The 26349-nt window shown below is 43.8% G+C and overlaps 1 protein-coding gene across 2 annotated transcripts in view; it reads left to right on the plus strand.

The window, feature by feature from the left end:
• LOC139923949 (homeodomain-interacting protein kinase 3-like) overlaps positions 1-26349 on the plus strand; it is a 37925-nt gene that overhangs the window by 2133 nt on the left and 9443 nt on the right. Inside the window, exons 2-15 of one of the 2 annotated variants that reach the window (XM_078282902.1) lie at positions 803-1845; positions 2496-2687; positions 3077-3258; positions 12374-12497; positions 16409-16528; positions 17205-17291; positions 21023-21207; positions 21777-21942; positions 22559-22682; positions 22917-23011; positions 23174-23322; positions 23946-24107; positions 24661-25032; positions 25936-26097. In XM_078282902.1, coding sequence (XP_078139028.1) covers positions 805-1845; positions 2496-2687; positions 3077-3258; positions 12374-12497; positions 16409-16528; positions 17205-17291; positions 21023-21207; positions 21777-21942; positions 22559-22682; positions 22917-23011; positions 23174-23322; positions 23946-24107; positions 24661-25032; positions 25936-26097 — 3161 coding nt within the window. In that variant the 5' untranslated portion in view covers positions 803-804. The remainder of the gene's footprint in view (positions 1-802; positions 1846-2495; positions 2688-3076; positions 3259-12373; positions 12498-16408; positions 16529-17204; positions 17292-21022; positions 21208-21776; positions 21943-22558; positions 22683-22916; positions 23012-23173; positions 23323-23945; positions 24108-24660; positions 25033-25935; positions 26098-26349) is intronic. The other variant, XM_071914859.2, reaches the window with a different exon arrangement.

Here is a 26349-nt window from a genome sequence, read left to right on the forward strand (position 1 = left end):
CAACTCTTATCATGCCGCTGTACCAGTTCCCCCTGGGGTTCTGCTTGCTTTGCAGTTCTACTTTGTGTGAAACTGACACTCCAGTGTAGTGTGCAGGGACAGGCCAGCGATGCAACGGGATTTCCCCCCCCCCTCCTCCCCCTCTCCCATTACAGTAGGCCAGTTCCTCTTTCTGGTAAGGCTGACACGATGGCTCAGATGTGTACTAGCTTTGACAGCTTTTATGACTGCTTTATTTAGACCATCACCTTAGGGGGAAAGATGGCGATGGGGGGAAACACCCCCGCTCGGCCTTTCCCAAAGTTTAAGCAGTGGTCAAAAGTAAAATACTTTTTGACTTTTGCTTTTGACCACTCTATTTCAATCTCATTTGAAATCCCACAGCACATCCTGTTTTCATTTCTACAAGTTGGTCTAGGTCATTTCAGTACACATTGTTGTAATTTAGACACAGGTAGGATTGGTGCAGCCTGTCTATTTTGGAGCCTCCAACCAGCTATAGCACCATAAACATTTCAGTGTCATGCATTTTGTTGCCACTTCAGTATGAGTACATCATTAGCCTAAAAGCCTAGTCTGTGTTGTCATCGGTAGGGATACAACGATGAACCAAGAAGCTGCTATGCATTAATTGGGTCACTGAAGTTGCAAATTACTGTCAGACTCTCTTTAAGTCTTTAATTAACTTGTCACCCTGCTTTAAGAGCAGATATCTGGCTAATATTGCCTAGCAACTCACCTGTTTTTAGGTCAAAGGCTTTGCTAAAAGCTGTAGCTTGTTTTTTCTCTTTCCTTCCCGTAGGTATGGCCTCACAAGTCTTGGTCTACCCATCACACCTGCACCCAGCTCAAACAAGTGCCTTAGGAACTAGCAGTGGTACCAGCAAACACACCGGCGAGCACCACCGCAGCAACAACACCAGCAAAGCCTTTCAGCACCGGCCGCCACCCAAGACCTACGTGATCGGAGTCAACTACGGTATCGCCTATCCCAACAACGTCATCCCATCCTCAGCCGGGGCCGATTCAACAAGACCGCGCAGGGGAATACAGCTGGAAGAAGGGGAGGAGTGGGCATCGTGGACAACGGGGTTACATAGAGAGCGGAGCTGGGCGAGACTAGAAGGTCCAGCTGAGATCCAGGGTCAGGCTCCTCTCTGCCAGAACCGAGGCCCACAGGAGGTGAGGCTTCGCGGGGACAGCGGTGGAACTCCAGCCGGTGGAAGAGGAGGCTTGGACTGCAGGCTGCCGAGGAGGGCCTGTATCAGAGCCGAGGAGGGACAGCAGAGAAACAGAAGAGTACCGGAGAGAGCCGGAGACGTTAACGTCCTAGACACAGGTGCCGCCCCGAGATGCGAACAGAGGACAGGTGAAGGTGGAGAACGACTGCGGGAGAACAGCTGTGTGGGAGCCATGCAGATAGTGGAGGACGTGTCTACGCTACCTCCACTTCCTCCCCCTGTGGCCATGTTGCAAACCGGCGCCAGGAACAATGCGGACACTGTCAGAGTCGGGGGAGGAGGAGCGCCGCCCGCCCAACACAAGGGGACCGAGGCGGCAGCGGGCATCGGAACCGGGGCGGCCGGGACCGAAACAGGGCCCAACGCCAGTACCGAGGCGGTGGCGGGAACTACGGTGACCAGAACGGGGTCGGCAGACGGCGACTATCAGTTAGTTCAGCACGAGGTTCTGTGCTCCATGAAGAACAGCTACGAGGTCTTGGAGTTCCTCGGCCGCGGCACCTTCGGTCAGGTGGTGAAGTGCTGGAAGAGGGGAACCAGCGAGGTGGTGGCTGTCAAAATACTGAAGAACCACCCATCCTATGCACGCCAGGGACAGATTGAGGTGAGGAGCTGTGTTGTGTGTTTGTTTGTGTGTGATGGCAGAGTTCAGGAGGAGAGGAATGCTACATGTGTTTTGTCTTTGGGTGGAGCTGACTGTATGAAATTCTAATTTGATTTGGAAATGTCTTCATTTCTTTGTTTGTCCTCTTTTCCCGTTTATCCATCCAATACGCCTGTGTCATGTCTGCATAGAATCTACAGTAAATGTATCATTTTCTGTCCTCTAGATTGTCACTCTTTGTTTAGGATTTTCTGTGTTTTTTGTGGAGGCTGTGATCCATTTCACTACCAAACTTATCCATGTGTTTTTATTGTCATGATTTTCTGTGGGGAATGTTTTTGAGGCTGTGATCCATTTAACTACCAAACTTCTGTTTTCATTTTTAACTCATTACAATTATTTCACTCGCCAGTTTAGTCGGTAATTGCTGGTATTTTTACTGCTTCAATTGCATTAATGTGGAAATAAACCAGCATAGGTCAATAGGCCTTAACCGCAGTATTGTTTTCCTTTCCTCCTCCCAGTTTACATAGAAGCTTATCAGTTAATAGTTAGTTAGTTATTAGTTAGTTTGGTCTTCTTCATTGCACTTGATGCTCAGAGCTGACCCTGTGTTGCTTGCTCTCCTCGCCCCCCGCCCCCCCCCCCAGGTGGGTATCCTGGCTCGTCTGAGCGGTGAGAATGCCGATGAGCACAACGTGGTGCGGGCTCTGGAGTGCTTCCAGCACCGCAGCCACACCTGCCTGGTGTTTGAGATGCTGGAGCAAAACCTCTACGACTTCCTCAAACAGAACAAGTTCAGCCCACTGCCGCTCAAAATCATCAGGCCTATTCTGCAGCAGGTGACATGAACTCTCATGCAAGCATACACCAATGAAGCACTCATGCACACACACATACTCATGGACACAAACCAGACAGAATAATTTCCGTCCACTGCTCACTAGGGCCAGTCAGCCTCAGGCAAGAAATCACATCTGACTTGTATGGTCACTTTCAACAGCTTGTGCCGCACTGTCAATTATTCATTGCTTTAATAGCTTTGCAACCCAACACTATTTGTGAGTTTTTGGGAAGAAAATGAACACAAAACAAAGCTAGCAATTGGGCAAAGAGGCTCCAAAAGATTGCATTCATTTTAGACATGTCATAGCGGCAGGCCCACAATATCCAGATATATATAATACTACACTTACTGATAAACTGTATGTATTTATGTGAAATTCTACAGGTGGCCACAGCCTTGAAGAAGCTGAAGTCTCTGGGTTTGATCCATGCCGACCTGAAGCCCGAGAACATCATGCTGGTGGACCCGTCCAGACAGCCCTACAGGGTCAAGGTCATCGACTTCGGCTCAGCCAGCCACGTCTCCAAGGCCGTCTGCTCCACCTACCTGCAGTCCAGATACTACAGGTGAGTGAGGACACCCGCTTGCAGTCTAATCTCTGGATAATTTAAAGGAATTGACAAACAAAATCTTTACTTATCAAAGTAATTTTTTAATCCTGCCACACAAAAAACGGTCGCTGGTATCAGGCAAATTCAACCGACAGGCTTGTCTTGGCACAGAAATGATGCTGTGAGAAAAGTTTAGTGATGTTTTTCACAACCCAGGATGACGAAAATTGCCATTGTAATGAGAAATTGCTATATTTTAGTTGGCTGTCCCTTTGAAAGAAAACATCAAATGTTTTTGTTTGCAGCAACATCCAGGGTTAAGCACAGTGTTTCCTGTAGTTTTGGTTCTGAGACTCCGGTTTGCTTCTCAGGATCCAGTCCAGTATGTGTTGCAGTTTCAGAATGGCTCATTTTTGGATCTTTCTTATTTTAGCTGTAAATACATTTGTAATTGTTGTTTTTTGCTCAGGCTGAGCAGTAAGAATGAATTTGCGTTATATTTCTGTTTGGGCTTGCAGTTAAGCTGTTGGGGCGGCTACAGTAGTCAAATGAATACAAAGGAAACACTGGTTAAGTTGGATTCCTTTACCATATTTTGAGAGCATGTGTCACAGAACCCACCCACCAAAGAGAAAGCGGAATGCATATGTACCAAGTCGCATTATAACACTGACGCATTGGTGACATTCCACAGGGGAAACTGAAATGTAGCCTAATGCATAATGTTGAAAACCAAACAGGTTGTAATGAGAGAAAGAAGAGGAAAACCACAAGTCACACACACCAGAAAAAACTTAGCCCTGTCTCAAATGGGTGGATACAAGCTTAAACCCCTGAGACTACATGATGTTCAGAAATGTGTTGAATGTTTTTAGGAAGATTAGAAATGTCACTCGATAGCATTCAGATATGTCATGATATGCCAACACAGCTACTTGACTTAGTCCCATGGGTAATAGTTGTGTATGTGTGTGTTTCCCACAGAGCTTAGCACAGTCTTGCCTCAGCTTTATGTATTGAGGCTTTTCTGTACTTATGTAATGTGAACAGTGGGCTCTGTAATAACCTGCAGACTGTCACTGGGAGCTGCATGGCATGCTGAGACTCTTTTTGTCTCCCTCTCTCTGTTTCTGTCTTACACCTTTTTTTTTCTGTCTCCCTCGCCTGCTGTCTTTCTCTTTGTCCCCCTCCCTCCCTCCCTCACACATGTATGCATTTTTGCATTCACGTGTGTGTTATCCATGTTCTGAGCGTCACGCCCTAACTCTGCTGCTCTTGCATAACGCTGTGCAGAGGAACTGAGATGTTTATATGAGGAACAGCGTCTACAATACTTGGCGTGGCTCGTAGTTTAGACTGAAGGGGAATGTGCTCATGAACCACAGTCAATAGTGTGGGCCTGGATTCAAGACTTCAGTGTCATGTGAAAGGACATTATTAGGTTGTGAAGCAGAAGTGCTGTGAATAAAAAAGAAACAGAATTGCAAATGAAACAAAGTAGAAATTTGGACAGAATCAAAATCATTTCTTTACTCTCACTCTCTCTAAACATACTGTAAATTCTTGATGACTCATTCTGCATTCGGTGGGGTGGCACGTTGGATTGACATCCAAGCTTGTTAGAGGTGCTGCTTTTGGAGGTTATTTCCAAGGCAAAGTATTTCCATTTTTTTTTTTTACAACAGAATAGCAAGTTGGCAATTTCATTCCCCGACAGTCTTTGCAGCGAGTTTCAGCAAGTAGGTTGATACAATCTGTTAAATTATTGCAACTCCTCAAACATTGTGCAATCAGTGATAGCTGCTGTTGAGATAATAGGTATGTCTACAGCCAACGCAATGCACACACACCCACCTTACCACCGTCAGTACTCCTGCCTTTATTTCCTTGTCAGGAGAGTGACACATTGTGTTTTAAGCTCTAATTTCTGCCAATGGTGTAGTAATTAGGCACAGAGGTTTGAGCTTCCTGCCCTGAAGCTCAGCAAAGTGCAATACAGCCTATAGATCAAAATGTAAAATGGAGAGTTGGGCTCCCCCAATCCCCCAAAATGCCAGTGTTAGTCTGAGTACAGGCTGTGATGAGCGTGAGCTGCTTTCTAGGCCTCCCTCTCAGAGAGACAAGCATGGGAAATGGTGAGCCATAGTCGTTGCATAACATAAAGGCTCTGCTCTGCAGTTGACCTGGTTAAGTGTGTGCGAGTGTGTGTCTGTGTGCGTGTGCACACGCTCGTGTGTGTTTTGTCTTCGAGTGGTGTCGGGGCCATGCTGAGATCATAGCGCAGATAGAATGGGCGAGCACTGAGGAGCAGGGAGGTCAGTCAGGACACGGAAGGGAAGAATGTGGTATGTAAAAACCCACATTTAGATCCAGGAAAAAAACATTCAGACATTCCTGTGTGTTCGTGTATGCTCATATGTGTGTGCCCCTGTCCATGCAGCAGCTGCCAAAGCTGGATATTTCACATATATTACAGAATGTACCTCAACTTGCTTCACACTCGCTCAGTTCAGTAACGCTAGTATTACAAAGGGCTTCTGTGAAATTGCGGCAAGGGCAGTGAGTTTGTTTTTATGTAATTTTTTTATTATTTCAAAGTGTTCCTGCCAAGTTAATGCAATTTTGGCCACGTTTTGCTCATAGTGGTTGCTGGCCATCGTATGGACAATGCGCAGCATTTTCAGCCAATCATTTTGTTTGCCTCTTACTTTTGTTTTTCTGAAGTGAAGTGTGCCTTTGGGTTGAACAGTCCTACAAACAGTACAAGCACAGTAACTCTTTGAAAGTGAAACAGGGCTTGAGTTTAAAAAGGTAGACCAGCACACACCCACATGCCTCCTGTCCACTTCTCCTCTTTTCCTTTTTGTCTGCCACTCTTCCTACCTGTGTTATCGTGTGTGTGTGTGTGTGTGTGTATGTGTATGTAGGAGTTGGTTTGCCCATGAACCAGGTAGCTGGTAGCACATTTTACATTCTTCACTGCACATACGTAGGCCTGTATGCCAGCTTGCATAGGCAAATGCCTGTATACGCAGGGAGATGTGCACTTTTTATGGTATGTCTTTTTTCTTATCTACGTGATTATGTAATATCTGAGCCCCAGAGCAGTGTGTGTGTGTGTGTGTGTGTGTGTGTGTTTGCTCCTGGAGTGTCCGTGTGTTTGCGTAGCAGGTTATCAGCAGACTGGTTTGTAGGGAACTCTGTGTCTCCTCATGTCCAATGCTGGTATTGCATAACGCGTGTACTGTATTGTTACCATAGTGAAGCTATTAAGCTATGCTGGCTTCACCACAGTGGGTAGGAGCTGGCTTTCTCCAGCTCCAGGGTTTTCCCTGTCTTTTCCAGAGGCCTAGGTAGGGACTTTGCCAGCGGTGAGGGTTTGATGCAAAGCTGAGGGTTTAAAGACACAAAGACCACAGGACAGCCTTCAGGGGCAAAAAAATGAGGCTGGTGCATTCATCAACCATTAGCAAACAGACACCAATGGAACTTATCCAAAAGTCTTATGTAAACTAAAGATTCAAAATGTGTTGGATATTTGAAAATGTCTCTCAGCTGGTCAGAAAAAAAACACTTAATTGGTGGTTAGAGTAAAAAGGGCATTTCTGATATTCCAATTCTTGCGTCGATTAAGCTACATTATTCATTTTAATTATTGATGAAATGGTGTACAGTTTTGGTCATTCATCCAAACTGTACACCAGTCTGTCATTGGCCATAGATGGACCTTATTAGACTTTGTCCACAGCAAAGTAAACAGAATCCAGAGCCCTATATCTCAGAGTTTTGCCATAGAGAGGCCAGGATGTTTTCTTGGCCTCCAGCCATCCAGTTGTCACTTCTTTAACTTCAATTTCTTGTTAGGCAGTATTGGCCAAAACTCTGCTTAGCAACTGGAATAGTAGTCTATTTTTTTTGCCGTGCTTATATTAAGCATATTATCAGGAGGCAGTGGGGACGATTGAGCTTTGCTGATTTCATAGGTGTAACTCTTGTAGATAGAAGGCTCTGGCAGAAGCTATTCAATGCTCGTCATGCTCTAATGCATTGTTGCCATGGTAGCCATGACACAGCAGGCCTTGGTGAGGTGACTGTTATGTCCTGCGGGGGCCGGTGACGTAAAACCACCTCCCACAGTGAAAATGGAGCACTGGGCTACGTGAATAATTCAGCTAAGCAGATCAGGTGAAAGGAAAGAGGGCTATCGTCTTAGCATGCTTTCAGATTTGGGCAGGTTGCTCTAGGCTCCCTTCATCCAGGTGTGATTACTCTGTCACAGAGGTGTTGTTTTACAGTGGCACTAGGTCGCCTAGCACTAGTACACATTGTGCACATTTGGTTAAATATTTGATTTGGATATGTGAGATTTCTTCGCCAGGTTCTCTTTATAGGCGACAGGACAGTCAAATCCTGAGCAGATCTCAGATGATCTCAGCACTCAACATGCAAGTCCACTTAGCTCCAGTGTCAAGAAAATGAACACAAGGCTAGAAGCGGGGTGATTTTGGCACAACAGGTGACTCTTATTGATTTGGCTTAAATTGGTGGGGAGAAATAAAGCAAGAGAGAAGAAATGCAGCTGATGTGTGTGGATGAATGTTGTCTTTAGATAAAAGACAGATATAAACCCCCTCTAGCCCTGAGGGGGTTTATACCGGTAACACGGCAGGCTGAAATCTGGCCCTGGTCTGATGGTCAGTAGGGATGCCTTGTCTGACCGGGGAGCCCATATCTACTTCTAGGGCTCGCATACTTCATGAATAACACATGCTCACACACAGTTGGCCGTGTGTGTGTGTGCGTATAGCCTACATGTGCTGCTAGCTTCCCCATTCCTCACATGCGGTCCTTATTTATACACGTGAACTTGTATAATTAGTGTGTGTCTAAGGTTTGTTTCCTGCGTAGCCTTTGTGAAGTTCTTTTTTTCTTAAATAAATATCACTGCCTCTCCTGACGTGTTTGTGCGTGTGTCCCACAGACTAAATGATACTCGTAATGTTATCCAGAGCCACAGTTTAATCAATGACTCTCTTAAGGCAACACCATCTTCCACCCCCCTTTTCCTCTGCCCTCTCCACGTCTTTCTGTCTGATCAGCATTTAATATTTCTATATTAAACAATGGGTTGTGGAAAATAATTTTAGGTTGACTATGTTAACTACAGATGTGACATTTTGTGTTTAGTATTTTTACTGTTCATCCCTTTGTCATATTGCACTTTGTTAAGCCCTTGCTTTCCTTCTCTCCTTTTCTGCTCTTGAATATAAAGATCCTTTTCAGGGCCAGTAATCTTCCTACAATGCGAGTACTGGTGTAGGAACAGCTTTTAAAGTAATCTACCCCTAATTTTCATGTTATTCCTCGTGTCTGTTTATTCCACGTGCCGTGACGGAATAAAAAGACTAATTTGTGATGCTGTCAAGAGGCACTGGAGCTTTTGCATTGCCAAGTAATTAGAGGCAGAGGTTCTGGGCTGCACAGTTAATCGAGAAACAATCAAAATCACAATATTGACTACTGCAATTTCCGTATTGCAAGAGGCTGCAATTTTTTATTGGACAAAGTTGATTTAGACAGACAGTTGTGAACCTGAAAATTAGTCAGATCATCCAAAAGTCGGCCTTTCATCCTTAGTCAGCAGAACTGCTCCCTCTCCTACCTCTTAATGACATGAAAGATTAGAATGTGGATTGTTTAGTTTCTGGCCTGATGGTGAACAGCCGGGGAACAAGACTAATTCTGTAGGGTGGTGAATTTTCCCTTCCACTCATAGTGGAATTCGCTGTGGTCTTGTGACCTATCCAGCAATCCTCGATCTGTTGTTCCTTATTCTGGGTTCATGCTTTTTTTTTTTTAAGCTTGGTTCCTGCCATGTCTCCAAGTCCTCCACCCATTTTTCCTGGATCACAGCAGTCCTTTGCATGGAGGTACTTTGCAGGCCAATTGTCTTAGTCATACAAATCCTTTTTTTCCTCCCAGAAGTCATCAGACGAGCAATCTTAAAGAGCACCCATAAAAATTGAAGCTTTTTAATTTGCCTTGGCTTCCTTTCCCAAGAACAGACTCTGCCCTTGGCTTCAAAGAGCACATTTTTATGCGAGCATTTTTGAAAAAATTACAAAAGGCAATGACACACCCTTGTATCCTCTGAACTTTGCTTAGTGTTGTAGCGGTGTCTTTTTGGAGGATTAAAGATCCTTGTTTTACAATCTGTATTGTCCTGGTTGCTGTACACACACACACACACTCTAAGCTGGTGCTGGGAATCTGATCTGCTGTTCCACGCATTAAGCCTTGGTAATGCAGTGTGTTGTGTTTGATATGTGATCATCGCGGATCAGATTTGACTACAGGTGTTAAAGCACTGGGTTTACATACCCAGCACCGAGTCTAATGTCATCATGTTGAACGTCTCTCAGGTACACACACACACACACACACACACACACACACACACACACACACACACACAGACACAGACACAGACACACACAAACACCTGAAGTGTGTATATCCAAAGTCATATTTCCTATCTGTTAACACAGCAGCAGTGTGTTGCCGTACTATCTGCAGGGTTTGTCCTGTGGCTGCTGCTGCTCTCTAGTGTGAATAGTTAGTTTAATTCTAGAAACTGGTCTGGCCACCAAAGACCTGTGTGTGTGTGTTACGTGTGTGTGTTATGTGATGGGCTGTTTCTGGAAAGGTGGGGCCATTGCTGCAGCTTTTATGACTCTGGCAGTATAGCTGGGAGCAACAACACACACCGCTCTTTAGGTTTATTTTTGAGAGTCCCCTTTAATCCTGTGTCCCCGGACTGTATGCGTGTGCATGTTTGTTTATTTTTGCCATAGGCCAATAAAGGCTAGCGTGGCCCCGAGCCTGTGTTTGTGAAGTCTGCAGAGAATATTTGTCCTCCCCTGCAGTCACACTCATCTCTTCAAGGAATTGGCCTATGCTAATATCAGTATGAAGTCAAAGCACTCTAATAATTAATGTTAGGGATAATCTGCAGTGATGTGATACATCTGTTGTTGTTTTTTTTGTTTTTTTTTTGTAAGATTTCAGAGGCTCAACTTGCATTCATTTCATTAACTTTGAGTCAGTTTGTAAGATATGGGATGTAACCCAAACCAGTGCTTTCCAAACCTTTTTTTCGCAAACTGAAACTTGTTTTGCAAGCTGTTGTGCAGCTCCATGTAACAGGATTTCCCCTGTCTTCAGCTGCTTACACACTAGGCTATATTTGTTTCAGTTTACCACACAGTGCACAGACTTTTTTGGAAAAATCTTTAGCAAAATTATGATGATGTGGGGACCAGCCCAGTCTTATAAAAACAATGGCCTTAATTAAGCTGGTCAAGTCTTGGTGTGAAACTGTTTTTTTCCATCTCAGTTCTCGTCTGTGCCATAAACATTTAACACCACAAACCACAGACGTGATACAAAAGTACAGTTTGTACCAATTCCTCCCTATCTCTCTTCCTTCTTTCTAGCAGCAGAGTATTTAGGTTGAGGTTTGGGTAATCTTGAGTGATAATTTGAGCTTTAGTTAGCTTAATCTTTAGTCTGTGCAGTGTGTGTGAAGCAGAAGTGAAAGGTTGTGAACAAAAGCAACTTTTTAGTACTGACGACTGAATGTGTAGTTCAGCCTAATGTTGTAATGATTAACGCTTGGGTGTTGTCAGCATTTTCCCTGCCTTTTAAACAGTTAGATGGTCCAACTAGTTATGTTTTCTCTGCTCAACTAAATGATAATATGAAATATAATCCTATTCTGCATCTTTTCCTACCATAAGGTGTTTGAATGTATTTTAATTGTCCCTTTTCCTTGCTGAAGACTTCATTTTCAGCATCCTCCTATTTGTGATGGTGCTACTTGAGTCTCTCTAAGAACTAGGGAAACAGTCTGAATCAGCGTCTCAGTCTCTGCTTTGCAGAATTGTTCTCTGATCCTGAACTAGATGTTAAACCTGGTCTCCCGCAGCGCTCTTTTCAGCATTACATAACTCAACTTCCTTCTCTTTGAGTAGCAACAGGAAATGGCAAATTGTAATTTCCTCCTCCAGCCCAAAGAGGACAGAAAGCATGGGTTGTACTCATGTAGTGATGGATTTGTCATGTGCATTTGTGTGCACACACGCATAGATACACATACACACACACACACACACACACACATGTAGAATGCATAGAATGATGATGAGCAATGGCCTGGTTCATCACCCTGTAATGCAGTCACATTATGGTCTTGCGTCCGGTTGTTGCTTGGCAACAGTTATTTCCCCTGTGGTCGTCACAGCAGTGGTTACTATTTGCAGCACTGTTGCTTAGCCCCACAGCGCTGTGTCCAGGTTTAATAGCCCATTGTTTTTAAATGATGGCGCACACTAATGCTGCTAGATTACTAGTCCCATTAGGATTGCGTAAGCAGCAAAGTCCATTTATTGGAGGAGGGCTAGTTCTCTGTTGCGTTACCCCACACAACGATACCGCTGCACGTCATATGTGTGTAATGTTAAATCTGAGATCCTTGAGTAATCAGTCATGATTGCAATTTGGGGGGGGGGGAACCGTTTGTTGATGAGACCATAATTTCATTAGACAATCTGGCGCCATCCATCGTGACAATCTTAATGAATCTTCACTTAATTTTGCAGCATAATATCCTTCAAATCAAACGTAATTAAGTAGTGCAATAGAGGAATATAGGAAGATAAAGCTTGAAACCTTTACCCTTAAGTCGATAAGTGAAAATGTATGGCATTCTTTACAAGCTCAGAGTTGGGGAATGCATCCAAGTAGTTACTTCAAGAGGCCAACTTAAGTCCTAATGTGACTCTCATATGGTGGCGTCCACCGTGTCCCCTTCCATTCTTAAGAGCTCATTCGTTGTGCAAAGGTTTCGATGTGGTTTGCACTAGCCCACCTCTTGGTTAACCAGCTATTTGTCTCTCTCTGTCTTTCGAGCGCAATCCATCCGCCCAAAGCTGCAGAGATCCTGGCCCTGCCGTTCTGTGAAGCCGTAGACACGTTGTCCCTGGGCTGCGTGACTGCTTTTTGATTATACGTCTTGAACGGCTCCCAGAACTAACCTCTGTCTCTCTCTCTCCTCTCTTTCTCTGCGCAGGGCTCCAGAGATTATTTTGGGCCTGCCATTCTGCGAGGCCATAGACATGTGGTCACTGGGCTGTGTGATAGCTGAGCTTTTCCTGGGCTGGCCCCTCTACCCCGGAGCGCTGGAGTACGACCAGGTAACCCACCACACAGAGCTACAAGAAGAACTAGAGGCCGCTGTATCTCACACACACACACCAAGGGAGGGAAGGGAGACCAAAAAACAGATTGAAGACAAAAGAGTAAAAGAAACTTACAATCTTTAAAAGATTACAAAACAAATGTTTTTAATGCTTTTAATACGTAAGTCTCTGCTTTCCCAATAGCAGCAACCCAACAGTAAGTTCATTATATAGTTAAACCTTTATTTGTTGTTGCTCCCTGGGCGCTCTCCCTCTCAACACTGTATGACTGAAGTCCAACAAATCCAGCATGAAATCCACCTAAGGCTAATCTGAGCCGGAGTGAAACAGGAAATTGTTCCTGGCGATGTGTGATTATTTTCCCACAGGAGAGTGTGGTCTAAACGACACAACTGGGACTCTGAACGGAGTCCCCCGGCGAGGGAGAGGGAGCATGGGAAAAGACCCACACCGCATTCACAGACAAGCACAAGATTTCCCCTGTCTTATGGTTCTAGGCGACTCTGAGAAGAGCTGAATCAAGTGCATCGTTTTTACAGTTATTGAAATAAGGAAATTGGAAGAAGAACTACTCTGACACTTGACATTTTACTGACATTTGTCATGTGGGAACAACTGATATTTTGATCAGCAGACCTTTAGGGGCGTCTAGAAGTCAAGCAAGTTTTCCACAACTCCATTCAGCCTTCTTTGCCAAACAAGATGTTTTAAACTGGCTTTTTACTGCCATAGCAAGTGTCAGTGTGTACCTACCATTCTTGTACATTCATTTCTGTTAACAGAATTTATGGCTTGTTTGATGAGACCGTATTTTATGTGTGTGTGCATGTGCCTGTGTTGTTAGTTTTTTGGGGCGGTGTCACCTTTGCCTCCAGCAATAGCTAGCGGTTTTGAACAATCATCAGTCAGAGCCTAGGTGGCGGTCGATAGTGCTTAGCTGACCACTGACAGCTTTGATGTACCCCTGGGCCATGCCAGGGGAGGGACATACACACACGCACGCACACACACACACACGCACATTGAGCCCCCGAAAGCATGCCGCACCATGCCAAGGCTCACTGCAGTTCCACTCTGCACAGCAAAATGTATTTATAAACATAAGCCCGATGGTAGACATGTGCACGTGTGCACACACACACACACACACATATACACACACTGTGGTGAGCGTGCAGTGCACCATCAGCAGGTTCTCAGTCCAGTGCCCTCTGGCCACTCAGTGTGTTTGTTCAGTGCTGTAGACACATGAGCGCGCGCACACACACACACACACACGTACACGTGTTATAAAACGCATCAATACAGGGTTCCCACTGGTCATGGAATTTCTGGAATACCATGGAAATTAGAGAGGTGTATGCCAGACAGGGCAAGTCAGAGAATTTGATAAATTCACAGGGAAGTCAGGCAATATCGAGGATTTTTAGAAATGGGTCACTAGAATATACCAGAATTAATTTATATGCCAGACCATTTACCTCTTAAGAATTTTCTGTGCTGAAAAACAAACCAAAACAAACAAATTAACAGTTCAGAATTTATTTTGTAGGTCATGGAAGCACCTTGACTTAGGTATGGAAAGTTTGTGGAATTTTACATCAGGGCCACGTCAGAAACCTTAAGCAATAGGTATTTTTTACACTCAATCATCTTCGACACTCAACACGAATCTACGCGATGATAGTTGACGCCCACACCGTTGTGAGTGTGAGGCAAAGGGTGGATCTGCCTCTTTCTGACATTATTGTTACAACCCGGCTCAAGGAAGCAACAATGAGGGAGCCATACGACAAAGTAAAAGTTAAAACAATGACTCATTAACTAAAACTAAGGGGTAAACAAACTACATCAAACCAAAAGAACAGAACAAATGGTGTGCATAGGTGAGGAGGGAGAGCGACACTGATGGTCACCCGGCTTTTAAAGCCCAAGGAGTACACCGGGCCCAGGTGCACTCCATCAGCCTCGATGATGACTCCACCCACCAGGCTCCTGCAAGATGCAGAGCCAGGAGAGTGGGAGGGTCGTCACAATTATGGATGTGTTAATCATGAGAGCCGGTTGGGTCTTGTTCAGCTGTGAAACTGTGTGGAAGCCGACCACACCATGGCATGTTGGCTGGGAAAGGGAAGCCGCAGCTTCCTCTGGAAGCCATGCTGTGATTTGACTGTCAGGTATATGCTAACCAGCTAGCGCGCTATAATATGCCCAGCCCACTAGGTATCAGTTTCTCTCAGAGAGGGAGTTCTGCAAGCCAGATCGTTGTCAACATATGCATGAGTTATGTTTCATGTGAACTGATGGTAAAAATCCATGACTACAATGAATTACATATTTTATCCAAATCATTTTATGCACACTCTTCCATCCTGCTTTACCCATAGAATTTGAATTGAATCCATTCAAGTTCTGTGGCTTTTCTCCATCTATGCCCATACATTGGTACATTTTACAAAGCTTTTTCAGTGGTTTGGCTCAGTTTCTGGTCATGAGATTTTACGTCAGAGTTCACATAAGACAATTAGAGTGACTGTAATTGCTGTGGCTCCTTCCACATTTAGTAGGGACTGAATTTTAAAAGTAATGTAGTGTTAAGAAATCTCTTCAGGTTATTTGCAAATCTTCAGTTTGTGAGCAATTTCAGTGGAAGTGGGTGTGACTGAAAACTATGCTGTCAAATGTTAGGAAACAGTTTTGAGTACAGTGTATGTGTGTGTATATTTTAGCTCTATTGACTTGAACTAGCTTTGCTAACAAATGCTAACAACTTCTGACTCCACTTTCTCAAAATAAAAGAAATGGTGCTTTTTGAATGCACTGAAAAGACTCCAGTTCATAGTAAATTGGTAATAGGCTTCTTAAAAAGATGAACTATCCCTTTAACCCCATTAACTATCTCTTTAACTTTTTGCAGGCATGGATAGATAAGGATTGATAATCAAAAGTACTTGTCCACAGTGTCTTCATTGGCAATTTAATACTCTTTGTTCACAAAATGTTTGACTACTAATATCCTGTTCAGATCAGTGTTGTACCACAGTGTGTGTGTGTGTGATCTCTAGGCTGCATCTGCCTTGTGCCAGTCAAGAGCTTTCACTATGCAGGCTTGGCAGAGCGCTAAAGGTTGAAGTGCAGAGATGTAGCGCATTGTAATAGATAACCATGCGACTTACAGACTGACTGTCACTTGGATTCTGTCCAGCAGAGTGTAACACAAGTTCACGTGTTGGAGCTAATGTGCCTGCCTCATGTTCTCTTTCAAAAGATGTCTCACGCAGTGGTTTGGTCCATGTCGCCCCCTACCATTGAATAAGTGCAGTGAGCCACCCTGCTGAAAGTTTTCAATACAGTTTTAGTATCCTATGATGGTCTAAAGGCTTTTCTACTGTCTTTTTGGCATGAAAATGGTCAAATTCGGCCTTCAAAAACCCATATCAGTCGAGCACTAGTTTGGAATGCTCATTTTACCTTGACTGTATATTGTCTTGTCTCCCATAAGGATGTTATGACACACTAATTAGCTGCTGACGTAATATAAAGGCATAAAGAGTATCCATGGTTAGTGTTTATCTGAACTCATGCTATATTTTCAGCAATTGGGTAAAGTGAATTAAACTCTGTTATCTTATTTCTAGCTAAGTGTTGTATTGAATACTTATATAACCCTTGTCCCTCTTTTCTCTCCCCACCTCTCCCTCTTTCCTCCACGCCTCTCCACCTATGTTCTCCTTCTCTTCTTTGACCTCTTTCCCCTTGTTATCTCTTTCCCCCGTCCCTCTGTCTGCCTCCTTCCTTCCCCGACCATTACATTCCCTTTTCACCTTCACCTCTCCTTTTCCCTCTCTCTGTCTCCTGTCTCCTCATCCCTCCATCTCTCCACATGTATCCCCCTCTCTGCTCAGATCCGGTACATCTCTCAGACTCAGGGCCAGCCTGGTGAGCAGCTGCTCGGCAAGGGGACCAAGACGTCTCGCTTCTTCTGTAAAGAGTCGGACTCTCCCTACGCCTCCTGGAGACTAAAAGTACCTGCACACAAATTGGATCAACATTCACAGACACATAGATACTCCTACACATTATACACACACGCATGTTATAGGCCTGTGCACACAAGATAGTGTACATCCTCCTTCCAACCAATTGTCATCAACAATACCTGATGTATTGTATTAGTCTGTCACACACAGACAGTGTCTGCAGTGAAGGCATGATGACTTGAACTGAAACCTAGCGGGGCTTTTTTTACAATTTAAAATTCTAGTGTAAGTCCTTGCAGTCAAAAAAACTGAACCAGTATGAGGTGGCGGTGCATTCCCAAGAGGAAACACCAGACGCTCAAATGGAACAAAACCAGCACATCCTGAGGAAAGCTCTGGGAAATGTCGGCTGTGTTTAGGCTATCTTCTGTACTGGCTCTAAATACACTTTAAATCAACTTGAGCATAGTTCTTGTCTCTGCATGTGCTTCCCCATCTGAGTGTTTTGAACTAAGTTACATTTTCAATTCCTAAACATCAAGGAATTAAATCGGCAAAAATCCAGTTGTGAAACGCTAGTGGACACACAAATTTGCATGCAAACACACATAGATTTTCTTCCTGTGCCTGTGTATATTCATCCCTCATCATTTAAACATGACTATTCCCATACTACACACAGCAGATTCTCTCTCTCTTAATATTTTTATTCTCTTTCCAGTCGACGGAGGAGCATGAGAAGGAGACGGGGCTCAAATCCAAAGAGGCCAGAAAGTACATCTTCAGCTGTCTGGACGACATCGCACACGTGAGTCCAACCACAGTGCCACAGTCTGTGTAGTTCAGTTTAACCCAGATCTACTTAAGGCTACAGATACACTCGAGACTTGCATTTAGTGACACGTCTGGCCACGCAAAAATGGATTTTGCTCACGTTGCAATTGGTTCTTCAAAATCAGATACGGAAGTCTGGCGTCATACTGATAATGGCAATGTAAAGCGTTGGAGGAAACGGTAACGCAGACAGAGATTTAAATCAATACAGCCACAGTCTTGTGATCTCATCAAATCTGATCCTCAGAATCAAATCTCAGAAGTCACGTTGACATGAAGAGCGTGACAGTCGCTACAACTGATGGCCTTGGGGTCCCTGCTACAGTGTAGCTGGTACTCATGAAATTTCCCATATCAAGCTGGGACCCAATACACGTATTGCTGGATCACAACCACCACCAAGACTTTTTACGTCAGTGCCTGTAACTTTCCCCATTCCTGTTTTGACTAGCAGTAGAATAAGCAAGACGTACCCTCTCCATGCTGCAGTGTGAAACAACTTGACAATTGGATATGTGTCCTTCATCACTCAAAATCGGGTTCAGGCTCTGTCAAAACTTCAAAATTAGCTTTACTAAATGCTAGTGGAATAGCCGCAATCTACTCAGATCAGTTTAACTGTACAAAGGTTGACCTAGGAGAGTTTTCGTCTTTTGAATATCTGGCCTTTGTCCTCAAGGCTGAAGCTCCAGTACTTATTTTAACACTCTATCGGCCACCTAGGCAACTACCTTTTTTTCTCCCAGAATTCTCTGAATTGGCATCACTTATTATCACCAGATATGATAGAATAATTTTGAATGGTGATCTAAACATTCACATAAATAATGTCTGATTCGAAGGCTATGGAATTCATCAACCTACTGGACAGTTTAGAACTAACTCAACATGTCACTGAGGCTACACACCAACATGGTAACACACTCGACCTGGTTGTGATGAAAGGGTTAATGATTGACAATGTTTCAGTGTCTAATGTCTCTGTTTCCGACCACTACTGTGTCTTCTTTGATGCTCATTTGATTGTAACCAGGAACATGAAAGAAATTGTTGCTCAAAAGCGGTTCCTAGATGCAACAGCAGAACTTGAGTTCTCAGAGCTTGTAAGAGAACTGGACTCATGTCATCTGAACTGCTCAGTACATGAAATGGTTGATGCTTTCAATAACAATCTGAGTAATACACTGAACAAAGTGGCCCCACTCAAGGTCAAAAAGAGGTTAAGTGGCAAAATATTACCATGGTGATGCAAGAAAAGCCCATTTCTCAAAGATCATTACAGAGAGCGGGAGTGATCCTAGAATACTGTTTTCCACCATTGACCAACTGCTGAATCCTGCCCCTGTCTCTGACATTTTAAGCCAAGCATCTGATGCAAAATGTGAGGAATTTGCTAACTTTTTTAAAAACAAAATCACAACTATCAGTGCTAGTATCGCTTCAGGTGCTGGTAATTTCAATAACCAACCTTGTAAAAGTCAAACATCCATGAGGGCATTTTCTAGTATTTCTGTTGCAGAACTTAATAAGATTGTAATAGAGAGTAAATCTTCCACCTGCTCTCTTGACCTTGTCCCCACTACATTTTTTAAGAGGGTTTTCAATAGTGTTTCAAACTCTGCTCTGAAAATCATTAATACATCTCTTGAGACTGGGGTTTTTCCTGATGCCTTTAAAACCGCTGTTGTGAAACCGCTGTTGAAGAAATCACATTTGGACTGTGGGGTCCTAAGTAACTACAGGCCCATATCAAACCTTCCTTTTTTAAGTAAGGAACTTGAAAAAGTGGTTTCTAACCAAATTAACAACTTTTTAAATGAAAACAACATTCTGAAGAAGTTTCAGTCAGGTTTCAGAGTCAACCACAGCACAGAAACTGCTCTCACCAAAATAGTCAATGATTTGCGACTTAGCACTAATGCCAACAGGGTCTCAGTTCTGGTTCTTTTGGACTTGAGTGCAGCATTTGACACCATCGACCACAATATTCTCATAGATCGTCTCGAGAACTGGGTTGGTCTCTCTGAATGTGTCCTAAACTGGTTCAGAACGTACATTACAGGGAGGAAATTTTTCATCTGTCTTGGAGATCATGTATCAGAGAAACATGATCTAACTTCTGGTGTTGCACAAGGAAGCTGTCTTGGTCCCCTGCTTTTCTCACTATACATGCTTCCATTAGGTGATATTATCAGAGAACATAATGTCAATTTCCATAGCTATGCTGATGATACACAACTATACATTTCTGTAGAGCCAAATCATGCAGATGCCTTAAGCTCCCTCACTACTTGTCTATTGGCTATCAATGATTGGATGAACACAAATTTCTTAAAACTGAATGAAGATAAGACAGAAATACTTTTGGTCGGCCCCAAAGCCAAAAGAGAAGAACTCTCCACAAGACTTGGGAACCTGAATCCCTCGATCAAATCAGAAGTAACAAGCCTGGGTGTTATCTTAGATTCTGATCTAAGTTTTAATTCCCATATAAACAAGGTGACCAGAACAGCATTCTTTCATCTTAGAAATATTGCCAAGGTGCGGCCCTTCCTAACCCAGAAAGATGCTGAAAAGCTAACTCACGCGTTTGTTACAAGTAGACTGGACTACTGCAACGCCCTTTTTACCGGCCTCCCAAAAAAGTCTATTGAGAGGCTTCAACTTATCCAAAACTCTGCAGCTAGACTTTTAACAAAAACAAGGAAGCGAGAGCATATCACTCCGGTTTTAGCTGCATTGCACTGGCTCCCAGTGTCCTTTAGAATTGATTTTAAAGTTCTTTTACTTGTATACAAAGCTCTTAATGGCTTAGGACCGGCCTACATTACAGAATCCCTGCTGTTCTACATTCCATCAAGAGCCCTCAGGTCTTCTACTGCTGGTTTGTTAGAAGTACAAAACCCCACTCAAAAGAAGATTGGGGATGCAGCCTTTTTTAACTATGCTCCTAAACTGTGGAACACCCTCCCAAAGAATATTAGAGAGGCGGGCTCTGTAAGCATTTTCAAATGACTGCTAAAAACGTATCTTTTCAGCTTAGCTTTTAAATAGCCTTCATTTTAACTGTTTCTGTTCAGGATCCCAACAGAGCTGACACGGACAAGTACGAATTTTCATTGGTCTTGTCCGGGTAATGCTTACTTGCACGAGTGAACACTATATGTGGGGGGGACAGAGCTTTACCCTGTATGATTCTCATCCATCTGTGGATGGTGAGGTTTTTGACCAAGAGGAGAATCTATGATTCTCGTCTGCCTTAGGCAGTGAGATCTGACGTAAATATCAGATCAAGAGTAGAATCAGGAAGGACAGGGGAAAAGAAAATTAAAGAAAAACATATGGGTTCACTCACAATGTGCATCTAAAAGTGGGAGTATTTGTTGTGTTCTTTTATCTTTCTATTTTACTTGATTTGATTCTTTTAATGCAATGCATTTTGCTTGTTCTTTTATATGAATTTTATCTTTTTATCTGTCTTTTATCTGACTTTTATTGATGTAAAGCACTTTGAGCTGCATGTTGTGTATGAAAGGTGCTATACAAATAAAGGTTATTATTATTATTATTATTACACTGGTGCTGGTTGCCTGTGTTGAAATATGCAGCTCAGTCAGACGTTCCTATGTTGATTAATTCATTGACTCATTAGGACTTTAACTGTTGCCCTGAGCACTTCTTATAGATTTTCTCTCCCTCTATCAGGTGAACTTGGTGCTGAGTCCCGACAACAGTGACGTGCAAGCGGAGAAGACCGACAGGAGGGAGTTCGTGTCTCTGCTGAAGACCATGCTGCTGATCGACGCCGAGGAGAGGACCGTTCCCTCCAACGTCCTCAACCACCCCTTCCTCACCATGACTCATCTGCTGGACTACCCGCACAGCAACCAGTAAGCCACAGACCAAACACACTTGAGACAGTCATGCAGGCCATCTAGGGGTGTAACAGTTCAGTCCGACGACGATTCAATTTCAGTTCTTTCCGCACAGTTTCAGTGCATCATAAAACCTCACATGCTCAGGATTTCATTCGATTCATTTCAATGCTTCCAAAAAGTATAATGGCTCTGCAAATATCAGGGGATTCAGTCAACAATGAAGAAACTTATGTAAACCTTACACAACGGTACTAGTTCAGAGCATTACATTTATTTTCAAGGCAAAACTTAAAGCTTCAAACGACAGCAGCTCAGTGTGTCTATATATTTTCACCCTACACCCTTCCACCTTCTATTTCACAAAACAACTTGTTTTGCGATATTAATTGATATTAATCAATCCCAACTTTTCATATCAGTGCAGTTGGTTTTCTTACCTCTCTTCATAGTATCCAGCAGTATACAAAGCGACAGGCACAAACACAACAACACTATTGTGCATGGGGTTATTGACTGTGGCATGAACACCTGACTTAACACTTTCATCCTCACCCAACCACGACTCCTCTGATCTCCCGCAGCGTTCAGTCGTGTTTCCACATCATGGACATGTGCCACAGTCGGCCCACCAATGCCCTGTATGACGCCATGAACCAGAACACAGTTCAGTTCTCTAGACCTCCCGTAGCCCCGCCCACCTCCTCTGGCCTTCCTCTGGGCTACAGCAAGATACCAGTGCACACTCAGGTAAGAGAGGGGTGTGTGTGTGTGTGTGTACGCGTGTGTGACTAGCATGTTTGCTTCTGGATCCATTTTATGCCGATGAGACATAAGAGAAGATCTTGGTGCACACACACTGGTGTTGTATGAGTTTTAAATGGCTTCCCCAGATTCTTGAAAAAGAGATGATGGTTTTTGGGTGGGAATTTTTTTTTAAGCTACTGGCAAGCCACTGACATTCCCAAGCGCCTGCCATATAAAATGACACACCATCGTAGAGTGTCTGGATTATTTCAGTCCGACAATTATGTCATTACACATTGTCTTTTGGTGACACCCAGGGTTTTTCCAGGCACAGAATATATAAATAAATGTCTATAAATATGCCTGGCCATATAACCTAATCTTTGGTTATGTAATGCTTCCGTGCAAGTTTTGCCAACTTTTACCATTCAACTAATGTTGCCACCTTCAGGGGAGAAGGTGCTATTGCATATCGTCACAGTATAATGACTTCAGTTGTGATAATCGGTGTGATCAAGAGCTATTGCTAATCTTCCTTGCACATCTTTGCCCCCTCAATTTCTCCCGTTCCTCTGTCCACTCTACTGCTGCCTCCTCCTCCTCCTCCTTCCTCACGCAGGCTTTGACCCAGTCGGCTCCCTCAGTGTTGCACCCTGGGATAGCTCTGACGACTGGAAACGGTCAGTTTGGATGTAGCGACTCGTTCCCGCCTGCTCTCATTCTCTGCCCTCCGACCATGCAAGGTACGCAAGCCGCAATCAGAAAAGTGCAAGTGATTATCGCACCAATTGCATTGTTACACATCCTTTATAATGACACATTGATCAAATCCAATACATAATGCCTTACTTTCATTAAGTAGTTCCATCATCCAAGCATATCCAAGGTGCTGTTACATTTATACGTGTTACTAAATATCTGTTGAAATGTTTTGTGTGCTGAATAAAACAATAAGCCTTTATTTTTCTTTTCTTAAGGTAACCTTAACCAGCCAGCAGGGTATACTGTTCCTATGGTAACTCAAGCCCCTCCCATACAGCCCCTACCCATGAGGCCTGGGGTGATAGCACAGGCAAGTTATCATGTTTCTCAAATCAACTACTGTGTTTATTGGTGCAGAATGTATGAATAAAAATAGCTGGCAATAACTACTTTTGAATGATTGTCATACAGTAGATAGACGGTCGATAGAGTATGACGCACCATCTCTAATGTTCCTCCTCTGTCCGCGTAGCAGGCCTGGTCGAGCCGGGGCCAGCAGCTCCTCGTCCCGGCAGGCTGGCAGCAGATGACTCCGGTGGGCCCTCCTCCCTCTCACCCCCCTCCCCCACCCCCGTCCTCCCTGACTGGCGACACCGGCCCACAGAGGATCGGCGACTGGGGGTGAGTCACCCGCTCAGTCCTGGAAATTCCCTGCTGTAGAACTTCCACTGGTCAAGGGATTTCTGTAACGTTGAGATTTTTAAAAGGTTAACCCAGAGGGAGTTTTACAATTTGAGGTTTACCCAGAGGGAGTTTTACTATTGAGTTTTGCTAAATTTAGTAAGATTTTACTTTTAAGAAAGATTTTTTTTTTAGCTTGTTTCTCACATGCATCACATTAGATGTAGAGTGACGGTTGCAAGATGTTTTTGAATTCACTTAAAAAATTCTAGAATAAAAATTGGTGCAGTATGCCTGAAAAATGAAAACACTAGATCTTGTCTTTGTTCCTTTTACACTCATGGAAAGTCATCATATTTAATGTTTGCTCCAGTACTGGAACCCTCCGTCTGTTTTTAAACCATCAGCAAACTACTGTAAATGTCATTTTGACAATCTTTTTTTCCTACGATTTCTACAGTATGACGTCTCTTCACCAGAACAGTATAAAGTCATTTTCTCAGGGTCTATTATGAATGTTTATGGTTTTGGTCATTTTCATTATAGCATCTTTCCTATCCTTATCGCATATTCTACCCAAAATAGTTGAGCTGTATTTTTCTTTCATTTCATTTTTTTTACAGGAAAGTGCGTCCCCACAGCAGCCACTACAACTCCATGATGCAGCAGCCTCTCCTGACCAACCAGATGCCAGCTCTCTCTGCCCCTCAGCCAATCAACATTGGCGTAGCTCACGTTGTGTGGCCGCAGCCGGCCAATAAGAGGAACAGACACAGTCACAACAGGTGAGATTCTGGACCTGATTCGTGTCTTTGTGGTTAGATACCTAACAGATTTTTTTATTTCTGTAGGTGGCGCTCTTTTCTTTGTCTGTTCAGTCATGGTGGCTATCGCTGCTCATGCTAACTACCCAGTTCTTCTTCTGTTTATTCCATCAGCAATAGAGAGTAGCAAAATGGACATTTATTTATATGTAAATGTAATGGATTATTACTTAAAAGCAGATTGTCAACTTCTAGTTTCTGCAATGGGGAAAAGTGGGAAAGATAAGCAGAGTGTAGCATCCATATTGAACAGTGCCAGATTTTTAACTGGATGCTCCCTGGACTCTCGCATTCCCTGGAAGATTGATGCCCGATGGCAACGCATCACGACTGATTAATCTAGTGTCATTTAGCTGTTTGGTGTATTTGATTAGTCCAATTAGGTGAAATCATTAAATGTGGTCTGACTGAATTAAGGAGGACATGACACAATGTTCAATGTCAACATTGTTCTGCCATTTTATTTGCTTTCTGATTGATCAACTATGTTCTTCCTGTTCCTCTCCATTTGAAGGAACTTGTCCCACCCCAGCAATATCCACATATCCGTGTGCCGGTCGCCCAAGATGGCCGGCGTCGTAGGCCAGGCGGTGGCAGGAAGGCAGCAGCCTCAGAGGAAAGGCCCTCCGCAGGAAACCAGGAAACAGGACGTCCCGCACACGGACGAAGAGGACGACGACGCGGAGGAGGAAGTGAGCTGCTTCAAACAGGCAGTGCCGAACGGCAACGCGCTGCCGGACGCGACCGGTCAGCAGCAGCGGGACGTCGCGGTCATAATGGGTGACACGCCGAGCCCCGCCCCCAGCGTGATCAGCATCCTCAGCGAGCCGACAGACGGAGAGGAAGAGGCGGAGGACGAAGACGGCCGGAGGTGCCACCTGAGAGAGTGAGTAACGATGAAGATATCTGGAACGAGAAGAGAGAAATTCATCTGTTTAAGCCCATAGAAAACACCTGAGGAAGATCTCGCTTTGTTGCTTAGCAGACCAAGGGAGAAAAGTGGTCTTCGTAAAAACAGACATCAGTCAGAGCAGAACCTCATTACAGAATGGAATTCTCACGAGCTTGGTTACCATATTTGCTTCTAGTAAAAAAAAAAACTGTTTTCCATAGCTTTACAAGCTTATATAACAGAAATAAAGCAAAATCTGGAATACACAGATTCTAAGATGTTGTTTAGAAATTTAGTGACCCGTATCGCCAGTCCTGCTTACATAAGATTGGAAATCGGTGTGAGCCCATAAAATCCAGATCACAGTATTCCTTGGTAGTTAAAGGATAATTGCAGTTATTTTCAACCTGGGCCTTATTTTCCTAGTTTTATTTTCCCATCATGAGGATTGATTGTGTTGGAAAATGTCCTCACACGTTTGCAGGGAGCGTCGCTCTCCAATACACACCCACAGGACCAACATATTCTCTAATAGTCAAATTCAAAAAGCGATTGAAACACATCCTTTCAACACAATAACAATCACACTGCTGTTACAAGTCTTTAAATAGCTGTGATTCACCAGTTATCACAACATTTCAGTCATAATAGTCCATTTGATACTTTTTTGGAGCTGCTCACACACTTCCTTGTTTACTCTGCTGGCTGCTAGTTTTCAGCTGCGTTCAGAAGCAACAACTGCAACAGATATTTCTTGCTGGTCATAAGTACTATTGATTGTATTAGTGTGAATATGCCTGTGTTGGCACTCAGGTGGGAGATAATGGAGCCTGCAGACAATTCCAGTGGGTTGTATTTTTTTTGTTGTTAACCTCACCCGTGTTTTCCTGTCTTTAGGTGCAAAAGGGAGTGTGTGTGTGAGGCGTGCAGGAACACCAGTGTGTCCATGGAGAGAGTTTGCTCCCTCAGCAGCCCCGACAGCAGCCTCAGCACCGGTTCCTCTGCCTCCAACTCGCTGCAGTCCAGCCCCTCTCTCTCACCATGCAAGAGACCCAACAGGTAGGCTAGTAGTTTATGTCGGTGTGTGTCTCTGTCCAAATGTCTCCACAAATATGTAAAACCTGGTTAAGTTGCATATGAATAGTTTAGGGAGGTTAGTTAAGGTTGTGGGAGCTGAGCTCTAGTTGGTACCCAAAGGCAACATTCCATTGCACTGTCATCATTGTTGTTTACTTTCACTGATTGACGTTTGTTTGCTACTGCCTGCCTTATTAGGCCATGTTCACACTATTCTGCCTTTTTAATACTGCT

Source organism: Centroberyx gerrardi, chromosome 4 (genome assembly GCF_048128805.1).
Source record: "Centroberyx gerrardi isolate f3 chromosome 4, fCenGer3.hap1.cur.20231027, whole genome shotgun sequence".
In the NCBI taxonomy this organism is placed as follows: Eukaryota; Metazoa; Chordata; class Actinopteri; order Beryciformes; family Berycidae; genus Centroberyx; species Centroberyx gerrardi.